A 22120-nucleotide genomic window follows, 5' to 3' on the forward strand; every position below is an offset into this window, starting at 1 on the left:
CCCATGGGGCCTCATTTATGAGAAATGACGCATCGCTGCGTGAAAGCAGTGATGCGTCACTCCTCAGTGCGCACTCCTTGAGACATATCTGATGCGTCATATTTACTGTATGACGCATCATGTCGCAAGGAGTTACAGATACGTCAGTATTTCTGACGTATCTGTATGGCGCAAAAGTGACGCATTGCTGGAGTGTGTCACAAAAGTGACCCAACTCCAGCAATGCGTCCTTTCACATGGGGCATGTGAAAGGGCCTGCGTCAGTCTTATGCCTGCTATGAGGCAGGCGCAAGATTTTGACGCAATGGCGTCCTAGAAGTGACGCAGTGAAATCTCATAGATTTCACTGCGTCACTTCTACGAGGCTTTTTGCGGGGGAACGCCCCTCTGCATACATTATACCTGACGCAGGCATAATGTAGCGCAGGGGTTTACAAAGTGACGCATCTGCTAAGATGCATCACTTTGTAAATAGTGTGCAACAGGAGGCATGTTTTACGCCGCCGATGCGTCACAAAAAGTGACGCATCGGAAGCGCAAAACTGACGCAAGGTTATGAGGCCCATGTTTTTTACACATTCCCATATTTACCAGACCATGAAAACCTGGAAAATCACCAAAAGAATAAGCCTTCCCACTCAGTTATCATATCTGTTCACAAAGCTCCTTTCCATCTCTCCATCCATTTCCATTGTTTCTTTCTCACTCAGCTTCGCGTGTTCCCAGCACATTTTCACATTTATATATTCTTTTTTTTTGCTCCCAGACTTTTTTGCTTCATGCTCTGTCTGTCAGGCCCTATCACCTGCCAATTTTGTTTCTATCTTTTAATTTTTCTATTGACAGTTTAGAGATGTTGAGGGTATAAATCTTGGCTTTCTCCCGTTTAGTCCCCATTCATAAGAACATGGGGGGCATATTATCAAGAACTGCGATAAAATTATCGCCGCTTTAGCAGCAGGAAACTACCGCTAAAACGGCGATAATGGGCTTGATAATGTGTCCTTGTGAATTCTCGTACAAGCCCAAGTTCTGGTGTTAACCTGGGCTGCTATGAGAATTCACAAGGGCATATTATCAAGCCCATTATTGCCGCTTTAGCGGCAGTTTCCTGCCGCCAAAGCGGCGATAATTTCATCGCAGTTCTTGATAATATGCCTCATAGCTCCTCGAAGTGGCTCAGGACTGTTTCTCACTCAGAGGCAGGGGACTCAGTGCTGAACCTCAAGTTCGTTAACCCCTCCCATGCTTGTGATGGAACCGCTCTGTCACGAGCCTCGGTCGTGTTGTGCTGGGGACGGAGCGGTTCAGTCGGGGCCGTGACGGAACCGCTCCGTCAAAAGCACAGCGCGACCGAGGCTCGTGACAGAGTGGTTCCGTCACGAGCACAGGAGCGCCGCGCGGCCCCCCTCTCCCCTAGCACTGCGGCGGAATTGCCGCCGCAGCCAAGGGGTTAAGGCAGCCCCACTGAAAATAAACATGTCAGTTTACAGGTTTTGCTCCAATACCGCATTTACTAGTCTCCTAAATAGTTTATTAAGTCGCCATGTTTTAAAGATTCTTTTTGGCACAGCAGAGGTAGGCCGCCTTCTGAGAACAATAAAAACAAATACTTCCTACATTTTTTCTTCATTTTACACAAACCATAAGATTTGAAGAGTTGAGATTAAAGTAGAAGGGATCTAGGACGGGGATGTGCTGGGTCTGCTGGCTTGGTGGACTGATGAGTCCACTGTAGGGGCTTCATGGTCACAGGTTCAAATCCCAGTAGATCCACTCAGGGTTTCATCCTTCTAAGGTCGATAAAATGAGTGATATTGAGGGCCATATTATCAAGAAAGGGTGACACATTATCGCCGCTTTTATCGGCAGGAAACTGCCGCTAAAGCGGCGATAATGGGCTTGATAATGTCCCCTTGTGAATTCCCATAGCAGCCCAGGTTAACACCAGAACTTGGTCTTCTATGGGAATTCACAAGGCCCTATTATCAAGCCCATTATCGCCGCTTTAGCGGCAGTTTCGATAATGTATCGTCCTTTCTTGATAATATGGCCCTTAGTTTGGTAAAAAAACATCTGTTATTCAGCGCCAAGATACCCCTACTAGGTAAATGTGCGCTTTACAAATACACATGTTATTACGGTTCTTTCATTTTACCAACTCAGATCCTATGTAACAGGCCCAGCGGTTTTGGCTGCTGGTTTGGCCTGCCTTTCTCTTTATTTACCTTTCCAAACAATCATCCTAGTACAATAATTGCTATAACTGACAGGAAAGTGAAGATAAATGGAACAGCCGCACCATAGACAGGTCACCATGCCCGAAGGCACAACAGAATGTGCAAATAACCTGAGTTAAAAATGAGTTTTCACTGTATAAGCATGACAAGTGGAGAACGGACTGGTGATCACAAGTGCAAAAAAACCACAATTCATCAAAAAGCTCATACAGTTGGAGCCTTGAATCAGTAAACTCAAACCATTCAGGGCCGGACTGGGAACCACAACCGGCCCTGGCAAAGTGCTCGGCCGGTCCCCCCTCCCCACTCGGGAGGGGGGGAGGGGTTGGAGTTGCCGCCAAGCTCTTTGCTGGGGCCGGTTTTCGGCCGATTTTGGTACAGGCCCGATTTTGCAAAAACGACCATGTAACAAAAACGGCCCCCAGGGGCCCAAAACCGGCCTCCACCCGTGTGGCGCACCGGGGGATTGCCCGGTGCCCACTATGGCCAGTCCGGCCCTGAAACCATTCCTGAATGGTTAATGCAAACCTAGAGTTGCCTTAAGCTGAAGGGAAAGAGGGTGTCTCCTGTATCGTAAAGTGAGAGAAGGGACAGGAATCTACAAGCCTTCCCGGAGTATGACTGCTACCTTTAAGAAACGTAATTGTGTGCAATTGGTAAATCCATTTTTTAGGTTTCGCCTGCACAGCACTTGCGCCGTGAGGGGCTCTTATCAGTTCCCAAGACCAAATTACTGTGTTCATTCACTTTTGTGTGGAACTATTTTTTTGTTAACTTCCCCTGGCTGCACGCATTTACGATACTTCTAAGAAAGCTGTTCACACTGTTTAAGCCACGTTTAACGTAACATAAGAACTCTTCCGACAGAAAAGACAGACAGCTTCTAACAGTCTGCTGAAATGATTGCATTTTAGGTCGAGCCTGGGCATGTTGTATTCAATCCATGGGGCTTCAACACTCCCAGCGATTTTGGTTGGTTGGCCTGCCTTTCGAAAATCCTTCACTCTGCTTGGTCAATCGTGTCCATTTGTCCCGCCTTTGGGTGCTTGGTTCCCCCCCCACTAAACATTACAATTGGTCCTTTTGTGGCTCATCTTTGGCCATCTGTTGCTTGGTCTTTTTCATGAATTGTTTTTTTGCACTCACAATCTCCAGTCCGTTCTCCACCAGTCATGCTTATAAGGCGAAAACTAATTTTTAACTTATTTGCATACTCTGATGTGCCCGTTTCCATGTATCTTCACTTTCCTCTCTGTTGCTTCAGGGCTAATTATTGAATTAGAATGGTTTGTAAAAAAAGAGAAATGTACTGGGGAACAATTTCAGACCCATTCGGCTTGCTCCTCCGAAAACTAAATTGACCTGCCCCAAGTGGCACCTATAAAAATTTTTCCTTTCTGAGGGCATTTTTATGACTTTAATTCTCACTTGGATGGGGAGACATGGGTTGGAATCTAACCATTTGCTTAAGTCAAGCCAGAATTTTGACTTTGTAAGGAATTCCGCTGTGTGCAGAATCTCCAAACACTTGCTCTTTGTTTTACATTTTTAGGCCAAACTAAACGCACTTTTTGTTTCCGTTTTTTTATAGCGACATAAATATTAAAAATAAATACGGTGATTTATTAATTTCATATCTGTCTTTTAAGAGGTGGAATTTAATTGGTGTTTAGGCACAGAGCCAATCATCATTAACCCGTTTGCTGCTTCGAACGTTCAGCGCCAGTGCTGAACGTTCGAAGAAACGGGTGCGGCCGCGTCGGCCGTTGGACGTGCGCATTACCTGGGAGGTAGCTCGTGTGACGTCAAACGGCCGACTGCAGCAGCGAACGGGTTAAAACAACTGATGACGACACTGTTACTACAATAGAGATTAGTACACTCAGTGCAGGGGCGGGACAAGGGACACAGTGCGCACAGGCCTTGCCGCACATACTCAAAGATGAGGCCAGTAGGTACTTTGGAAGGGGCTGCTGAGCTCGGGCCTCTGCCGCCCGCCAGGCCCACTTCTTAGACCAAATTGAGTATGCCATTTGGCCATTTACAACACCAATAGCTCTAACTCTGACCAATGCAAGACCTGTTTATTACTTAGTTGTGTATAGCACATGTTTTAGCCTTAGAACGTTTGTGGCGTTTGTGCCATTCATGCCTCAGGACCTTTCTTTGCACTTAGTAGGCATTATTGGATGTATTTCTTTTCATTTTCATCCATTTGGTCATTATGATCAAATTCTAAATGTTGAAATAAACACTGCACGTTAAAAAAATCAAGTTAATATACAAGAGCTATGCTACATTTGACTACTAACCAGGCAGCCACAAGTGCAGTTACCATGCAGACAACAGGGTCATGGTTTGAATGGTACAGCAGGTGCAGTAGCACTAGGCCCAAAAGTTTTCAGAACTCCTCTAAACATATAATATTGCTATATTTGACTATTAAACAGGCAGTCACAATTGCAGTGAAAATGGACTTGATTAGAATGGTGCAGCAGGTGCAGTGGCACTGGTGCTAAAAGCACCAGGGATCCCACTAAACTCAGATTATTGCTAAAATTCAAAACTAAAAAGGCAGTCACTAGTGCAGTTACCTTGCAGACAACAGGGTCATGATTTCAATGGTGAAGCAGGTGCAGTGACACCAGGACCAAAAGCTCCAGGCATCCCACTAATCAACTAATATTGCCATATTTTACTACTCTACGGATAGTCACAATTGCAGTTACCTTGCAGTTGATAGATGCTTGATTTAAATGGTGCAGTGACACAGGGGCCAAAAGCTCTAGTGACCTCTCTAAACACAGATATTGCTTAATTTCACTACTAAACAGGTAGTCACAAGTGCAGTTATCTAGCAGGCTCTAGGGCCATGATTTCAATGGTTCTGAAGGTGCAGTGTCACCGGGGACAAAAGTTGTCGGAACGACTCTTAACATCTAATATTGCTATATTTAACAACTAAACAATAAGTGAAGTTATTTAGCAAGCACTAGGGTAATACTTAAATAAGCAGTCACAAGTGCAGTTACATTGCAGGCATTAGTGTCATGATTTCAGTTGTGCACCAGGTGCAGTGACACCAGGGCCCAACGCTCTAGGAACCCCTCTTAACACCAAAAAATGCTATATATTACTACTAAACAGGCAGTTACATGCACAGTTACCTTAAAGGCAATAGGGCCATGCTTTGAAAGGTGCAGCAGGTGCAGTGGCACCAGGCCTGAAAGTTGTCAGAACTCCTCTAAAAACATAATATTGCTATTACATCAATTACTTATATTTCCTTTTCAGTAAATTTTTTCTAAATTTTGCTACTAATTACCTGCTCTATACCACTAGTAACAGCATAGTATATGGCCTTTTTGTACATCAACAAGTGATAACACTTTAACAGACTTTCTGTAACATATTGTACTACTACTCAGCTAGCTATGACTTGCAACCAAAAACAGTTTATTATTAATCAAATAGGCGAAACCGAATGCATTTACCAATGCTTCTTCAAACTGCATCAGCCCTCCTATGCTCTTTGTAATATATTTTTAGATCTTGCCTATCAGACAGTGCAAGTGTTAGTGAACTTGCCAAAAACGTACACTTTAGGGCCCACCCGTTGCCTACCATTGGATGACTTTATTGTGACTCATTTGCTAGTTTCTATTCAATGGCTTGCTTTATTAGTAAGTGTGTGCCCTTCCACTGGTGCATAATCTATTTAACATCTTTTTGTTTGGCTAACGTATATCAATTTCTAGGAGCTACGTTTTTCTTTTTGGTTATTTATGCATTTGTTTTCCAGCACTCTCCCTCGTGTGCCGCTTCTCCCTTGCAATATACTCAAACTCTTTCCCTAATCGCACACCTAACACTCCACCAGGGCCAGACTGGCCATAGCGGGCACCGGGCAATCCCCCGGTGCGCCGCATGGGTGGGTGCCGGTTTTGGGCCCCTGGGGGCCGTTTTTTTTACAGGGCCGTTTTTGCAGCATAATAGGCCCTGTACCAAAATCGTCCGAAAACCGGCCCAGCAAAGAGCTCGGCGGCACCTCCAACCCCCTGAGTGTGGGGGTGCGGCCGAATACTTTGCCGGGGCCGGTTGTGGTTCCCAGTCCGGCCCTCCCCTCCACAGCTCTGCCCTCTGTGTGTCTCTCTCCCTCGTGTGCTTCTCCACCCGCCCTTCATGTAGCTCTCTCCATCATGTAGCTTTTCCCCTCCACTCTCATTCCGCATTGCCTCACTACCACACCACCACATGGTCATGTTGTTTATTTTAAACGTTTAGGAAAGCCAAGCAGCAAATAGCTGTTGGCCCCTCTGCCTTACAAAATGTGCTTTCATGTTGGTGAAATATAATTCTTTTAAATTTACATATACATCTAAAAATTGCACATGCTTCATTTTATATGCACACATGTGTATGGTGTTGCTTGTGTACACATCCCTGGTACTCAGAGCCCGCATCTACTTTGGCCGGAGACTTTAGCATTCTTGAAAATGCCCAAAATGGGTTGGGTAGGGTTGGCATCAAAACTTTTAGAGCATTGATCAGGGCATGCTCAGGAGTCATCTCCACCCTTCCAATACTCCTGGACCTGTGGAAGATCAGAAAAGGACTGAACCTGCTGCCTGAGATCTTAGAAGACTGGGGCAGCTTCCCTTGTACCCTGAATACAACAGTGGACTCCAGGCATCATAAAGCTACAGGGTCATAAGAAGCAACAAAAGGCATTTTCCTACAACTGCCAAGCTGACCAGTGGACTGAATCCAGCTGTTCTGCCTCTGCCTGACACCCTCAGAGTCTAAAATGCCTCCCCTGAGGTTCTGCGGGCTTTAAAGTTATACTCCTGTTGTAGATTGGGCCTTAAAGAACTAAGGGCCAGATGTAGGTAATCCAGATTTACCGATTCCAAAATACCGAATTTTACCGGTTTGGTATTTTAGAATCGGTAAATTGGATGTAGGTAATCATTCGGTATTTTTTACTGATTCGGTAATTGCCATTCATTCCTATGGGCCTGGAGGCCCATAGAAATGAATGGTAATTACCGAATCGGTAAATATCGATTCCGCAAAATGGGGGACACATTCAAGGGTGCTAGGGTGTCACTTTGACACCCGGTTCCACCCCTGAATCGTGCTTGTGTGCAGATGTGGCACACATACATGCCCCCACATGTCGCAGTTGAAAATGCACAGATTTGCATTTTCTAAGGTATTCCTTATTTACCATCAACTTGTAGTTGGTGGTAAATAACGAATCCTAAAATGGGAAAATCATTCATTTGAGTGCTCCCTATATTGCAAATTCTGTTATTTACCGATTCTGTATTTGAAGGAATCGGTAATTTACCGATTCCTTAAAACACCGAGTCGGTAAATTACCGAATTTGCAATTTAGGCCACCTACATCCCAAATGCCCAATACCGGTCGGTAACGGCCGAAATTTGCTAATTTCGGCCGTTACCGACCGGTATTGGGCCACCTACATCTGGCCCTAAGTTAGAAGGTAAAATCTTTTACCAGGATGAACTTGTCTGGTGTATCTGACCCACACAACATTCTAGTCAGTACCAATTGTTTCTAGGTTGGTCTCCCACCACTATTGACTGTCATTGGCACTTTGTGCTTCTTGGCACTATCGCCACTTAAAAGTAACAAAAAATTATATCTCCGGTTCCCCTCAATGGATTATTGTTATGTTGGTGTAATTTTCTTTATTAAATTCTACTCTATTTTTCTAATTTAGTTTAGGTTTTGTATTGTTTGTATTTTGAATTTAGGCTTTGTTACTGTTTTGGGTACTGCATAAATACTTTACACACTGCCCTGATTTTATCTTGTCTACTCTGGGTCATATCTACTGGGGATTTGAGCTTTGGTTTGTTTAGTGACTTATATGGGTCACCCTGACAAGGGTTGTGATTGTTTATTGAGATGGTTAGTCACCCAGAATAATTTAATACTACGATTTCACGCATGTGTAACAAAAAGAATTATAAAAAACAAGCATTTACAATGCAACGGTTTCGCCTTTGGAGAAGTTAGAGCTATTGGCATTATAAATGACAAAATTTGTATGTATGTGTTGATTTTGGTAACAGATAAATAAATGGCATTGTCATTTACATTGCCAATAGCTTAATCTCTCGCAAATGTGAGAACTATTGTACCCTACGGACGAGCTCAGCAGACAGCAATTACTACCACCCACACACACACCCAGAGCCAGCCACACACACCCAGAGTCAGCCACACACACCCAGAGCCAGCCACACACACAACCAGAGCAGTCACACACACACACACACACACTGGAGCAGTCACACACACACACACTGGAGCAGTCACATACACACACACACTCTGGAGCAGTCACATACACACACACCCAGGAGCAGTCACACACACACACTGGAGCAGTCACACACGCACACACACACTGGAGCAGTCACATACAAACACACCCTGGAGCAGTCACACACACACACACACACACCCAGGAGCAGTCACACACACACACTCTGGAGCAGTCACATGCACGCACACACTGGAGCAGTCACATGCACGCACACACTCAGGATCCCTCATGTGTAGACAGCGGGTGAGATCGTTGGTGTTTTCAAATATAGAAGAACGGGCAAAATGGAAGACTTTACTAAGGTCTAGTGCTTATAGAAATAGTAGAAGTGCTATATAAACAAGCCTCCATCGCTTTCATCCCACCTGACCCCTCTAACTCCCCTGCTGGGGCTCACCTCTCCCCTGGACGCGGCGCCCTCTAACCTCACTCCTTGCAGTAACAATGAGTTCCTACAGCACACCCTTCTCCACTACTGCAGTCCCTTACCCTTGGAAAGACTTCTCAAAGATGCCAAGTGACTCCATGTCAAAACCCCTTTTGCATGCTGGGAATTGCGAGCCCATACTTACAATGCAAAAAACTACAAGTCCCAGAATGCAAAGAGCTACTGGCTAACAATCAAGAAAACACTAAATGTGCCTCTCAAGGCAAGGGACAACATAGCATTTGCGTGTTTAATTCCCAGGAGCGGCCCTCCGTTTTTATGGAGCACCATTTACTCATGTTTGCAGCCCACACACATCCCAGGACTGCAGCCCAACGCACCATGGAGTAACACCTCTCCCCTCTAGTGCACGGGACACGCCTCACCCCGTATTCACTAGTCCATCCCTCACCGATTGAACCCACCGCCCCCTGAAGACCACTCCAAGCGCACGTGCACCTGCAGCGCGGCTCCCTCCCACCCCACAGCCGCTAATACCGGGGGCACAGCCCAGCGCTCAGCGGCTGTCACACCGATCTGTGAACAAAGGCACGGCGGGGCGAGCCCGGTGCGCACGGAGACGCGACCCTGCACCGAGCCCGGCGTGCGCGGAGGACGTGCGAGGGACGGCCCCGGCTCCACCGACACCCGTGTGTGCAAAAAGTGATCGATCCCGCGGGATCGCCCATGTAAACACTAACAAGGCACACGCGCGCATCCCTAATGATGGCAGCACGCCAGGGGACCACACACGCACGCCCCCATCGCTGGGTGTCTGGTCACCGATGACAAAACGGGGCAGTGCCGCTCCAAGCTGGAGGCAACAACAGCCCTCTCAAACACCACCAGACCGACACCGCACAATGAACTTTACAATAAAGCTCCCGTTAGGCCCAGCAGCAGCTGATGCTGCCAGCTTCCTCTTGCATGAGGCGCCTCGCCAAGGAAGTGTCCTCCGGAACTGTCATTGGCAGAGGTACCACCGGGGTCTCCCTACAAACACCACTCAATGGATGCATGTACAACTGGGCACTATACCGCATCACTGTGCCACAACCAGCCTGGCACGAGCTATTTAATCCCACAGATGAAAACACGGGGGTTTGCCCGATAAAGGCAGTAGGGGCTGCCTGCATGTGCAGCCGGCGCCGCTTCCTCTCAGTACACACACACACACACCCTCGCAGGGACCCACCTGGAGCCAGGTGCAGCTGGGTGAGCAGCAGGCACGCCGTGATCGCCCTGCCCGGTCCCCGCCACATTGTGCCTCCTTAGTCCCCCGGTCGGTGCATGGAGCCCGGCGGACTGGCGCTCGGCGGAGGGGAGTGTTTCCTGCAGCCGGTGCCCGTCTCTCCTCCTCCAGCGTGCATGTGAATGAGAGGAAGTGACGCAGCGCTCTGGGCGGGGACATCCGTCCCTAGAAGCTCCGAGAGCAGCCGCAGCCTCCCCCCACCGGGCTGCCCTGGTACTGACCGCTATCGGACGGCGTCTGGCCCGGGCAGCTCGTGTCCGTGACTGACTGTAACTGAGCAGTCAGCCGCCGATCTTGACTGTGACCTGAGCGTGCAGTGTGTGTCATGAGGTGACTGTCAGTCTATGGGAGTTTGTAACTGAGCCGGGTATCCTGCCTGTGACTGAAGTGAACAGTCAGTCATTTGGACTCTGTGACTGACCTCTTCAGCAGTGATTTTCACGAGCATGTATTTTTCTGGAGTGACAAGATAAAAACACAATTTAGAGGCCTATCTACAACAAGTCAGGTCCCGGGCCGCGCTGTGATTGGCTGACGTCACGGGGGTGTCCCGGGCGGCAGCCAATCACAGCGCGGCCCAGGAATGACGTCACGGGGGTGTCCCGGGCCGGCAGCCAATCGCAGCGCGGCCCGGGACAAAGGGGCGGGGCTTAAAAAAAGCACCAGAAACGCCCCCGAATCGCGTTTTCGAGAGAAAGCGCGATTGACAGCCTCTGTCTCCCAATGGCTAGCCTCCATTTATGGAGCTAGCCAATGATAGACAGAGGCGGGTCATCACCCCACATAGAAATCAAGAGGTTTTGCTAGCGCATGCGTACTTCGTACGCATCGCTAAGGCAAAACCTAATAAAAATAGTACATGGGTACAGAGATGGGGGGCTTAGAGCAGTTCTTTTCATCCACTGGTGTGTTCATCTGCCATTTACCTTTTCCTTTCACCCACCACACCATACAGCATGGCCCAATGGGGCACCCATTTCAGCCTCTCGCGATGTAAAAAACGCATTTATAACTCATCATCCGGCGCATTGAAAAAAAAGCGCAATTATTGGCGCGGCTGATGCGCCTATGTTGTACTTTGCCAATGTCTTTCATTTTCCATTCATTACCAGTTTTATTCTTTTCAGTCACCCTTGTGCGTTTTTACTATTTCTTCATATTCGAGTAATTCAAAGTCAATAATAATTTATTTTTAGCTAATAAAAATAATATTTTGTGATATGCATTAAAGCTAAAGAGGGTTGTTTTTTCACCCGTTGCAAGAACACCTGCTTGCTAAGAAACATCTGTATTGTTCTATAAAAAGTATACATGATGGCATTCCCAATGGTTCTTTACCTGAAGGCGGTCATTTAGGGGTGATGTCGGGTAATACAATGTTTATTTTCCCCATTGTGTTGTATTGGGACTGATTGGTTCATTTTGCGTCCACATCTCTGTTTGGGGGTCAAACACACTATTGCGAATGGAGTTTGCCGCCACTGCGATCCATTCCACAATTGCAGCTTCTCAGATGTATTGTATTGGGGGAACATCCTTTACGATGCAACTTTTACAACGCACTACCATTACGACGCAACTTTTACAACGCAAGTTATTACAACACATTGCGCTGGAGGGCGCTCTAGGATAGGGAATAGTTTAATTACTATCCAACACCTTCCCTACTATCCACGGGGACTGGAGTTGGAATAGTAAATTAAACTATTCACTATCCAGCACCCCCCAACGCAAGTCGTTGTAACGACTTGCGTTGTAAAACCTGCGTCGTAATGGCATGCGTTGTAAAAGCATGCGTTGAAACGTCATACATCCATTGTATTGTATTGTAATTGCATTTATATAGCGCTTACTACCCCTGACTAGGCGTCGAAGCACTTTTTTCGGCGAGTAGCACGCTACTCTGGGACCCATAGAGGATTAGTGTTGAATTACTATAGTGAAACATGCAAGTACATTTAAAGTGGTGGATAGTTAAGTCAGTTATTTGGATTCCTGTGCTATGAGTAAATTACTATTTTTTTTGTTTTTGTTTTTATCTCAGGCAATATCTGGTTTATACTGCTCCTGTACATAAGTCAAACCAAACTGGGAAAGTGTGCCTGGAGGCGGTTGGCGTCTCGGAGCCCACGCCTATGAAGGTCGTCTTACAGATCCCCACCTCTCCCATCACCAATGTATCCTTCTTTGACCAGACCTTGCCGGCTGGAGAATTCAGGCAATGCAAAGACATGCCAGTAAGTGTGTCTGAGGAACAGACAGGGTGGTTTGAGAGGCCGGAGACTGCATGTCCGCCATGTTATCTGTGTCAGTCTTCATCCATTGGTGTGTTCAACTGCTGTCATCACATTTTGCTTTTCCCACTGCACCATACAGCATGGCACAATGGCTGCGTGACTCACACATCTTGATTCTCTCGCTGTACAAGCTGGTGGCCATGTTGGAATGGTTAAAACCTTAAGGAGTACTGCTGCTTCGTTTATTGGTCCAAACTTTGTCATGTCCCTGTCGCGTCTGAAGGGGTGACTGTTAGTGGTTAAAAGGGGGAGACTGGCAGTGGTGAAAAGGGAACTTACAGTAGCCCAGCAAAACCTGTTCACAAAGATTGGTTCATGTGTGTGCAGTCACTTTACCCATCTCAAAGAGGATTTGAGGGGTAAATTATATTTATGTCTGCAGGGAAAGTGTGTGTGTGGTATCCTGGTTTGGGTGCTATGTACCTTCCCCGCTTCCCTGTCTTGCTGCTCGGCCAGCGTGGATGAATAGTGAAATGTTGGTATGTGTGATGTAATGATAGAATGTGGAGGATGCCTGGTGGATGGATGTCAATTGTGAGATTGGGCTGAGCAGCAAGGAAGCTGCTCCTGTTGGGGCTTTTATGATTCTGTGTTTTAAACCTAAACGTCATCAATAAACCTACTTAATAAACTATACTTTGGCTACATCTATACTTATTACAGTGTGCTTTCCAGAGGGCTGTTGGCCACAATGGATTTCTCATGAACCCTCTGTCTACCCACTGACAAGCATGTGAACATGAATGCATAATTAACCACCATGTACTCGAACGTTGAGGGGGGCGGTTGTACGGCATTACAACGTGGGCTTTTACCCCGCATGCCATTATAGCGCAGTTTTTACAACACAAGTCGTTACAACGACTTGCGTTGGGGGGCGCTGGATAGTGGAATAGCTTAATTTTCTATTCCAACTCCAGCCCACGTTGACAGTAGGGAAAGTGTTGGATAGAAAATTAAACTATTCCCTATCCCTCCAGCGCAAGTCGTTGTAACGACTTGCGTTGTAATAGCAGCATTGTAATAGCAGTACGGGGTAATGCCCGCGTTGCTATGGATGTTTCCCAGGGGGGCGGGGTTTTCATATTTTTTTCTTCATGCAAAAACTAAATAGCTATTAAAAAAATAGCATGTGGACAGACAACCTTCCAGTTATTTGGAAGAGAACATACTTGTTTGTGCAAGGTACTCAATCAGGCTTCCGTCCATCCTGTAGCACAGAGTCTGCTCTGTTGCTGCCTCTGAATCTACAAGGCAGATAGATTAAGTATGGGGCTAATACTGCAGCTATTCTTATGCTCGATCTCAGAGCCGCATTTGACACTGTATCCCAGAGCAGTTGAATTAAGTGGTTTTGGGCCAGTGACAGCAATGCGCTGCTGTGGCTGATCTCCTTTTTGCAGGAACGCACTTTCTGGCTGACACAAAAGCCATTTCGTTCATCGATTCGCTCATTGCAGCAAGGAGTGGCCGACGGTCATCTCTGAGTCCGACGCTTTTTAATGTTTATGTCCGCCCTCTGGCTGCGGTCATTACGCAGCATGGTTTTCCCATCACTTAATATGCTGAGGACACTCAGCTTGTCATCACCATGTCTCATAGCAGTGAACAGGCAGCATCCTCACTACGCGCCTGTCTATCAGACGTTGCTTCGTGGATGGACCATACATGTCTAAAATTGAATCCTGGAAAAACTGAGGTCTGGTATTAGGTAAGCACCTCAACGTCTGTTCAATGCCTGGTCACCAATTAATGTTGTCCCTCTACCATCTCCCAAGCCCAAGGTGAAGAACCTGGGCATCTGGTTAGATGAGAACCTCTCTTTCGATACTGAAATCACTACACTTACAGGGAAGTGCTTCGGGATGTTGAGATCCTTGAAAAAGTTCTCCATCTTCTCCCAGAGTCTGCCCAGAATACAGTAATAGGCTCTGGTTATTTTCCATTTGGAGTACTGCAATGTTTTTTACTTGGGTGTAACCCAAACTTAATTGAATAGCCTTCAATGGGTGCACTGTACTAAAGAAGCTCCACTGGCTGCCGGAGAAACAGAGAATCACTTTCAAGGGGGAAACATCCTTTACGACGCAACTTTTACCACGCAGTGCCTTTACAACGCAGGTTTTTTAACGCAAGTCATTACAACGAATTGCGCTGGGGGCGCTCTAGGATAGGTAATAGTTTAATTTACTATCCAACACCTTCCCTACTATCCACGGGGACTGGAGTTGGAATAGTAAATTAAACTATTCACTATCCAGCACTCCCCAATGCAAGTCGTTGTAACGACTTGCGTTGAAAAACCTGCGTTGTAAAAGCATGCGTGGTAAAAGCATGCGTTGTAACAACGTACATCTCTTTCAAGGCTCTCTGTTATTGCTACAAGGCATTGTCCAGTCGAGGCCCGGCCTATTTGTAGTCCATGAATACCTCCTACGCTCCAACGTGAAATCGTAGGTTTGTCGTTGTCAAACTGGCAATGGTTCCAAGATTTAAAAAAGCTATAATTGGTGGTTGTGCTTTCATTTATCTTTCCCCTAAAATCTAAAATTCACTATAGTTAGAACTCCGGCTTGCCCCCTCTGAGGGCATCTTTAGGAAAAATCTGAAAACCTGGTTGTTTAGATCCAGTTAGAACCTTTTTTATGTGCAATTCTGCTGTAACTAGCATCCTGGCACTGGGACACTTCAATGGAAGTAGCCAGGCGCTTTTCAAGTGGCTTTATTATTATTGTTATTATCTATCTCTACAAGCAGCTTTCCTTGTCCTTACCCAACTGGGAGGTTTTTTTCCTGTGTCCCAAGTTGTCAACCTAGCCTTGGCCACTAACTTCCTTACATGCATGCAACACATGCATAGCCTACCCTACGTCACTGGTATTGTCCTGCTACACAAATAACACACCTAGGCCTGCGGCCTCCAAGCAGCCTGCCTATTCCCTCTCCATCAATGTGGATGCTGCAGGCGTTCCTCCTGGTGTGGCCGGCTTCTGTTACACTACCACTGATTGGAAGTTTTGCAGAGGCAATCATAGCTTCACGCTCATATGCTGGGTCTGGTGGCTCAGTGAACTAAAGTGTCCACTGTAAGGGCCTGTGTTCCACCTCATGGTCCCAGGTTCAATTCCCAGCGCATCCGCTATGCCTTTCATCCATCTGAAGTTGATAAAATGAGTACCATTGAGTTGGGTAACAATAAACATCTGTTATTCGGTGCCTTGATACTCTGGGGTGATATGTACACTTTACAAATACACATGTCATGTTATATGGGTCCTGTGTCCTAGTAACTGCAAACACTCGCCATAACCAATTAAGCTCCTGATACTTGTATGAAGGAGAAGAAAAACTAGTGCTTGTGCCCTTTAAGTAGACATTTCTTCCTTGGACTAAGTTGGTTTCATTGTTCTCTGTTCATTCAAATGCCTCTGGTCAGGATGCACACGCCCACCATGTCATGGAGACCACCATGCTTTCCTTCTACAGACCATTGTAACATAGTTCTTTGACTGCCTTGTTTCATTTGAAGGGTACTCCCTGACTGCATGGGTTTGTTAACCCGTTTACCCTGCCGAACATTCCGCCGCGGTGCGGGCGTTCTAAAGGGTGGGCAGGGCTGCGTCGGCCAACGGTCTTGCGCAGCACCAGGGAGGGAGTGCTTGCGTCAGCTATTGGCCGACGCGAGCATGGAAGGGGTTAAAGTCGAGCCTAATCTGGAGGCATTGATCCTCCTGATGCTGAATCAACTCCTTTTGGTTACTCCGAAACACTTCAAAATGGAGTTTTCCTGCATAACCCTATATGTTACGCACATTCACAGGGGTAATAAAGACATGGTGCAATGGTTTATTCCTCTTGGCTGCTGAAAAAAAGGACTCTCTGCTCCTTCTGTATTCAGAATGAGCTGAACAAACTGTGGATCCACTCAAAGGGCCAAGCTCACAAGTGTCACTTTCTATTGCTAGCACCTTGCTCCGGCCCAAGATCCTGAGATCCTCTGTTCCCTAATATCTGCATTCCATGCTTTAGCATTCTAGTGACCCTGTTTCTCCAGCTTTAGTTCCTCTTGCAGAAAGGTTGGGTTACACCAAGGAACTCACCCTAGGTGCAGCTTGGAGAAAAATTAGTTGCTAGACCAAGAAGGAATAACAGCCGGTAGTGTGCAAGGTGTAAGGGCCACCAGTCTAGCACTGAGCTCACCCCAGCCCTACCCAAACACTTCTGGTCCTCCGCTTTAGCACTGTCGTAGGCATAGCTTATGCCATCATCCACAGATGCCCTATGGTTTTACCTTCCCGGCCATCTGTGTGACTCAGCAAATCATATTGATCCAACAACAAAGGGTAATATGACGATTTTCTGTCCTCATCTGTTACATTCTACACAATCCCAGCGACTCTGAGGCCAATTTAGAGTTTGCGGACCAGGTACTCTGCCACCAGTCAGACAGAGTACCCTACCCGTCAAACCTCAGTCCGCCTGGTCTATTTAAAGTCAGAACTTCATCCTTCAATTGGCGTGCCCTTGCAGGACCAGCCATCTGAAAGTTTACTCCAGTCAGCTGTTGGAGTAGGGCTGTCACAGCAACAACATCTAACCCCCCCCCATGTAGAGCAGACAGTCTAATACATTGTATTTTTCTGCCAATCACCACGAGGAAAAAACAGGCATCGCCATACAGAAAATAAAAATAAAAAATCACCCCAGCTTCCTGAAAGGAAACTCCCAGGATTTGGGATCATTGTTAAAAAAAAAAATCCAGTGGGATAGCACTGATCTCTAAATAGGGCAGGCAGTGGCCCATCGGGGTGGCAGAGGATATTACTTACACCACCCTAAAAGACAGGTGGTTCGCCCACCAGACTGTGAATCTGCCGCAATGATTTATTTGTTAAAAAAATAAAAAAATAAGCATCAGTTCTCCTGTCAGGAGGCCACAGCAGCTTACACCACACATTGCCCCTGCCACATTGCCAATAATAGTAAAAACACAACTACTAACCATCCCACTAATACAAGTGTGACAGTTCGGACTATTGCAGTACCCCAAAGCTATAAGAATGGCTTGAGCGGCAGGTAATAATTATTTTAATCTATTTTGAATTAATCATTGACTGTTGCTGTAGTCCTCTCTAAATTAGCCAAACAGCGCCACCCTGTGGCAGACTGTCACAAGCGCTGGTGTTGACTATTACGTGGTGGTGCTAAGCACCAGAAACCACTGGCTTAAATTAGGCACTGCTGCCCCTCTAACTCCAATAGCCCACCCCTTAGCACTCTGCTGATCACATGTGTATTGAACAGAGCACAGAAGTATCCAGTATCCTTGTGAAAAATATTTTTCTCTAAAGAAAATTTAAAGCATGCTTCTTTTCTTAGGTGCATTCCTGCCTCCACTCCTACAGAACCCATTGGTTCATTCTGAAGGAACGGAAGGCTGACCCCGATTTTCATCCAAAATATCCCTCCTTTTTATCTTATATCGAGTAGTATCAGAATCCTGCTCTTAACCTCTTCTACCCCCCCTGTATTGAGGGTGAAAGGAGAGGCAAGGAGTTCTAGATCTGTGATGGAAGGCTTGGGTGGCACTGGACATGTCTGAAGGAATATGTGACGTTATTCCGCGGGATAATATCCGCATTTTATATAACGCAAGTGCGTTTACAACTTAATACCATGACCCCGCAAATATTTACTCCGCATATGCCTTTAGCACGCATGCTATTACAACACAAAGGCATGCGTGGTGAAGGCATATACTTTGTAAAAGTACTTTATTTAAATATATATATGTACACACATATATATATATATATATATATATATATATATATATACACACACATATATTTTTCATAATTTAAAAAAAAAATTCTTAATTTAAATTGAATTATTTATATTTATATTTGTGTATCTCTATATATATATATTAAACATATATATTTGTATGTATATATATATATATATATACATATATTAGTTTTTTTTTAATTACCCTGTACACCCTAAAAAAATTATCCCAGCCTGGTCCCTTTAATTACCCCTGCACCCCATAATCACAACCCACCCTTACTCCTTAAGATACCCCAGCACCCTTAAACAGTAACCCATCCTGAACCCTAAAAATATCCCTGTACCCCAAAACCCATACCTAGCACTGACCCTAAAAATACCCCTGTACCCCAAAACCCAAACCTAGCCCTGAACCCTAAAAATACCCCTGTACCCCAAAACCTAAACCTAGCCCTGAACCCTAAAAATACCCCTGTACCCCAAAACCCAAACCTAGCCCTGAACCCTAAAAATACCCCTGTACCCCAAAACCCAAACATAGCCCTGAACCCTAAAAATATCCCTGTGCCCCAAAACCCATACCTAGCCCTGAACCCTAAAAATACCCCTGTACCCGAAAATCCATACCTAGCCCTGAACCCTAAAAATAACCCTGTACCCCAAACCCTATACCTAGCCCTGAACCCTAAAAATACCCCTATACCCCAAAACCCAAACCTAGCACTGAACCCTAAAAATACCCCTGTACCCCAAAACCCAAACCTAGCCCTGAAGCCTAAAAATACACCCTGCACCCCAAAACCCAAACCTAGCCCTGAACTCTAAAAATACCCCTGTACCCCAAAACCCAAACCTAGCTCTGAACCCTAAAAATACCCCTGTTCCCCAAAACCCAAACCTAGCCCTGAACACTAAAAATACCCCTGTACCCCAAAACCCAAACCTAGCCCTGACCCTTAAAATACCCCTGTTCCCCAAACCCCAAACCTAGCCCTGAACCCTAAAAATACCCTGGTAACCCAAACCTAGCCCTGAACCCTAAAAATACCCCTGTTCCCCAAAACCTAAACCTAGCCTTGAATCTTAAAAATACCTCTGTACCCCAAAACCCATACCTAGCCATGAACCCTAAAAATACCCCTGTACTCCAACACCCAAACCTAGCCCTGAACCCTAAAATACACCCTGCACCCCAAAACCCAAACCTAGCCCTGAGCCCTAAACATACCCAATCACTCCAAAACATATACCCCTATACTCATACTTACCTTATCCTAACATATGAAAAAAAAATGCTTTTACCATTCATGTATTTATAACAAATTTCGTTGTAAATGTATGCGTGGTAAAAGCATATAACATGTAATGCCATGCGTTATAATGGCATTGCGGGGCTATAGTAGATTCGTTATAAAAGTATGCGGAGTGATGGTAGATTCGTTATAAAAGTATGTGCAGTGACGGTATGGGGAAGAAAGATTCAGGATAATGGGTGCTGCTGCAGGGGGGCTGAAGGCTGACGTCTCCTTATGTGTTTTAATGTCCCATTCTGTGTTTCTACAGATCCCAAGTGTGGCCTTTCCTACTCTCGCCTCCTTGATCGTGATCTCTGGAAATCAGAGCACTCAACGGAACGTGGTGGTCAACGGCGTGAAACCTTTTTGCGTTGGGCAGATGGAGAAGCAGATCTACAAGCCTGGGGAGACAAGTAAGGAACGAGCAGATGCGCTGATGGGGGTGGCCGAGTGGACTTGAGGCCTCGCATGGCAGGCTCGGTGGACCCGCCAATCTACAGCTCTTGTTGTTTTCATTGCATCGGGGTTGACACAATTGTCCTCTTAACCGCATGCGCGCTAGCGGTTTTCCCGATGCGCGCTGCGATTTTAAAAAACCCGCGTTACGTGACGAGCTCAGCTCGTCATCAGCGTAGGGCAGGTTACGCCCATGACGAGCTGAGCTCGTCATCAGCCCCGAAGGGGTTAAAGGCATTTGCATTTCCAGTTCTTGATAGTTGATTTTATTTTATTTATATTTTTATTTTTTGCCGTTTCTATAGCTTGAGCTCGGCCCATGGGTATTAGTTATTACAGATTACATTAGACAATGTCAGAATAATTGTTTAGGTCACAGGGAGATGAAGTGATTTGCCCAGAATCGCATGATATTTGTTGGGTTACAAACCTACCGCCCACTCATATGTTCACCCCTCACGTGGAATACTGTGGAAGGACTAGGGGCCTCATTTATGAGAAATGACGCATCTCTGCGTGAAAGCAGCGATGCGTCACTTCTCCGTGCGCACTTCTTGCGACATACCTGATGCGTCATATTTACTGTATGACGCATCATGTCGCAAGGAGTTACAGATACGTCAGTATTTCTGATGTATCTGTTAGCGCAAAAGTGATGCATTGCTGCAGTGTGTCACAAAAGTGACGCAACTCCAGCAAAGCGTCCTTTCACATGGGGCAAGCCTTACGCCTGCTGTTAGGCAGGCGCAAGATTTTGACGCAACGGCGTCCTAAAAGTGACGCAGTGAAATCTCATAGATTTCACTGCGTCACTTCCATGACCCTTCCTTGCGTCAATACGCCCCCCTTGCATACATTATACCTGGCGCAGGTATAATGGGGCACAGGGGTTTACAAAGTGACGCATCTACCTAGATGCGTCGCTTTGTAAATATGGCGCAACAAGGCGCATTTTTTACGCCACTGGTGCGTCACAAAAAGTGACGCACCAGCGGCGTAAAAGTGATGCACAGCCTCATAAATGAGGCCCTAGGCACCTGGACAGGTTTGGCCAGGTGGGCCAACCTCCTTGTCGCTAAGAATGCCACCTTAAGTGAGGTGACACATTTGGAGAGAAAAATCAAATGAAAGGTAATGGCGGTCGCTGACTGCATGAATTGGCAGGGATGTGTGTTGCAGGAAATTAGTCTATGCCCCTCCCCCCCTCCCTCACTGGGATAGGAGGTGGGTCTGTTCTACATCCCCTCCTCTAGGAACTGCAAACCGCCACTGGAGGGGGCTTTTTTTCCCCTGGGCTATCTCCTGCATAGAGGAGAAGGAAGTTTAATGGTCAGGGTTTAAAGGGGAAACATCCTTTATGACGCAACTTTTACCACGCAGTACCTTTACAACGCAGGATTTACAACGCAAGTCATTACAACGACTTGCGCTGGAGGGCGCTGTAGGATAGGGAATAGTTTAATTTACTATCCAAAACCTTCCCTACTATCCACGGGACTGGAGTTGGAATAGTAAATTAAACTATTCCACTATCCAGCGCCCCCCAACGCAAGTCGTTGTAACGACTTGCGTTGTAAAACCTGCGTTGTAAAGGCATGCGTGGTAAAAGCATGCGTTATAATGACATACATCCGTTTACAGTGGGGAAGATCTCGGACCCAGAAGTAATTAAAAGCTGACTTTAAAAACGGGTCTAATGTCAGGCCTTGTATTCATGTCCTTAACTTTACAGGCAAAAACGTTGCTCGATTTGTCGACAGTGACTCTACACACTCTTAAAATAATCCACATCAGCAATGAAGTACCTGTTTATATTTCAAAGCTTATTCCATCTTGCATTGCCTGAGATTGTTTGCTTTTTTCAAATGTTGTGTTCCTACCATGTTTTTTTTCAAGCAACCTGTAGCTTTTGTAAGTGCAGACTGTGGAATGGGTCTACTCCAGGCCTCCGAGTGACTTCAGTTTGTGGATGGGTGTTTATGACAGGCACGACTGAGT

The 22120-nt window shown here is 46.1% G+C and overlaps 1 protein-coding gene across 1 annotated transcript in view; it reads left to right on the forward strand.

The window, feature by feature from the left end:
- LOC144768004 (ovostatin-like) overlaps positions 1-22120 on the forward strand; it is a 249450-nt gene that overhangs the window by 17596 nt on the left and 209734 nt on the right. The window contains exons 2-3 of the mRNA XM_078651396.1: positions 12326-12518; positions 19935-20079. Of these exons, the coding sequence (XP_078507522.1) occupies positions 12326-12518; positions 19935-20079 (338 nt within the window). The remainder of the gene's footprint in view (positions 1-12325; positions 12519-19934; positions 20080-22120) is intronic.

This window comes from Lissotriton helveticus, chromosome 7, assembly GCF_964261635.1.
Source record: "Lissotriton helveticus chromosome 7, aLisHel1.1, whole genome shotgun sequence".
NCBI lineage: Eukaryota > Metazoa > Chordata > Amphibia > Caudata > Salamandridae > Lissotriton > Lissotriton helveticus.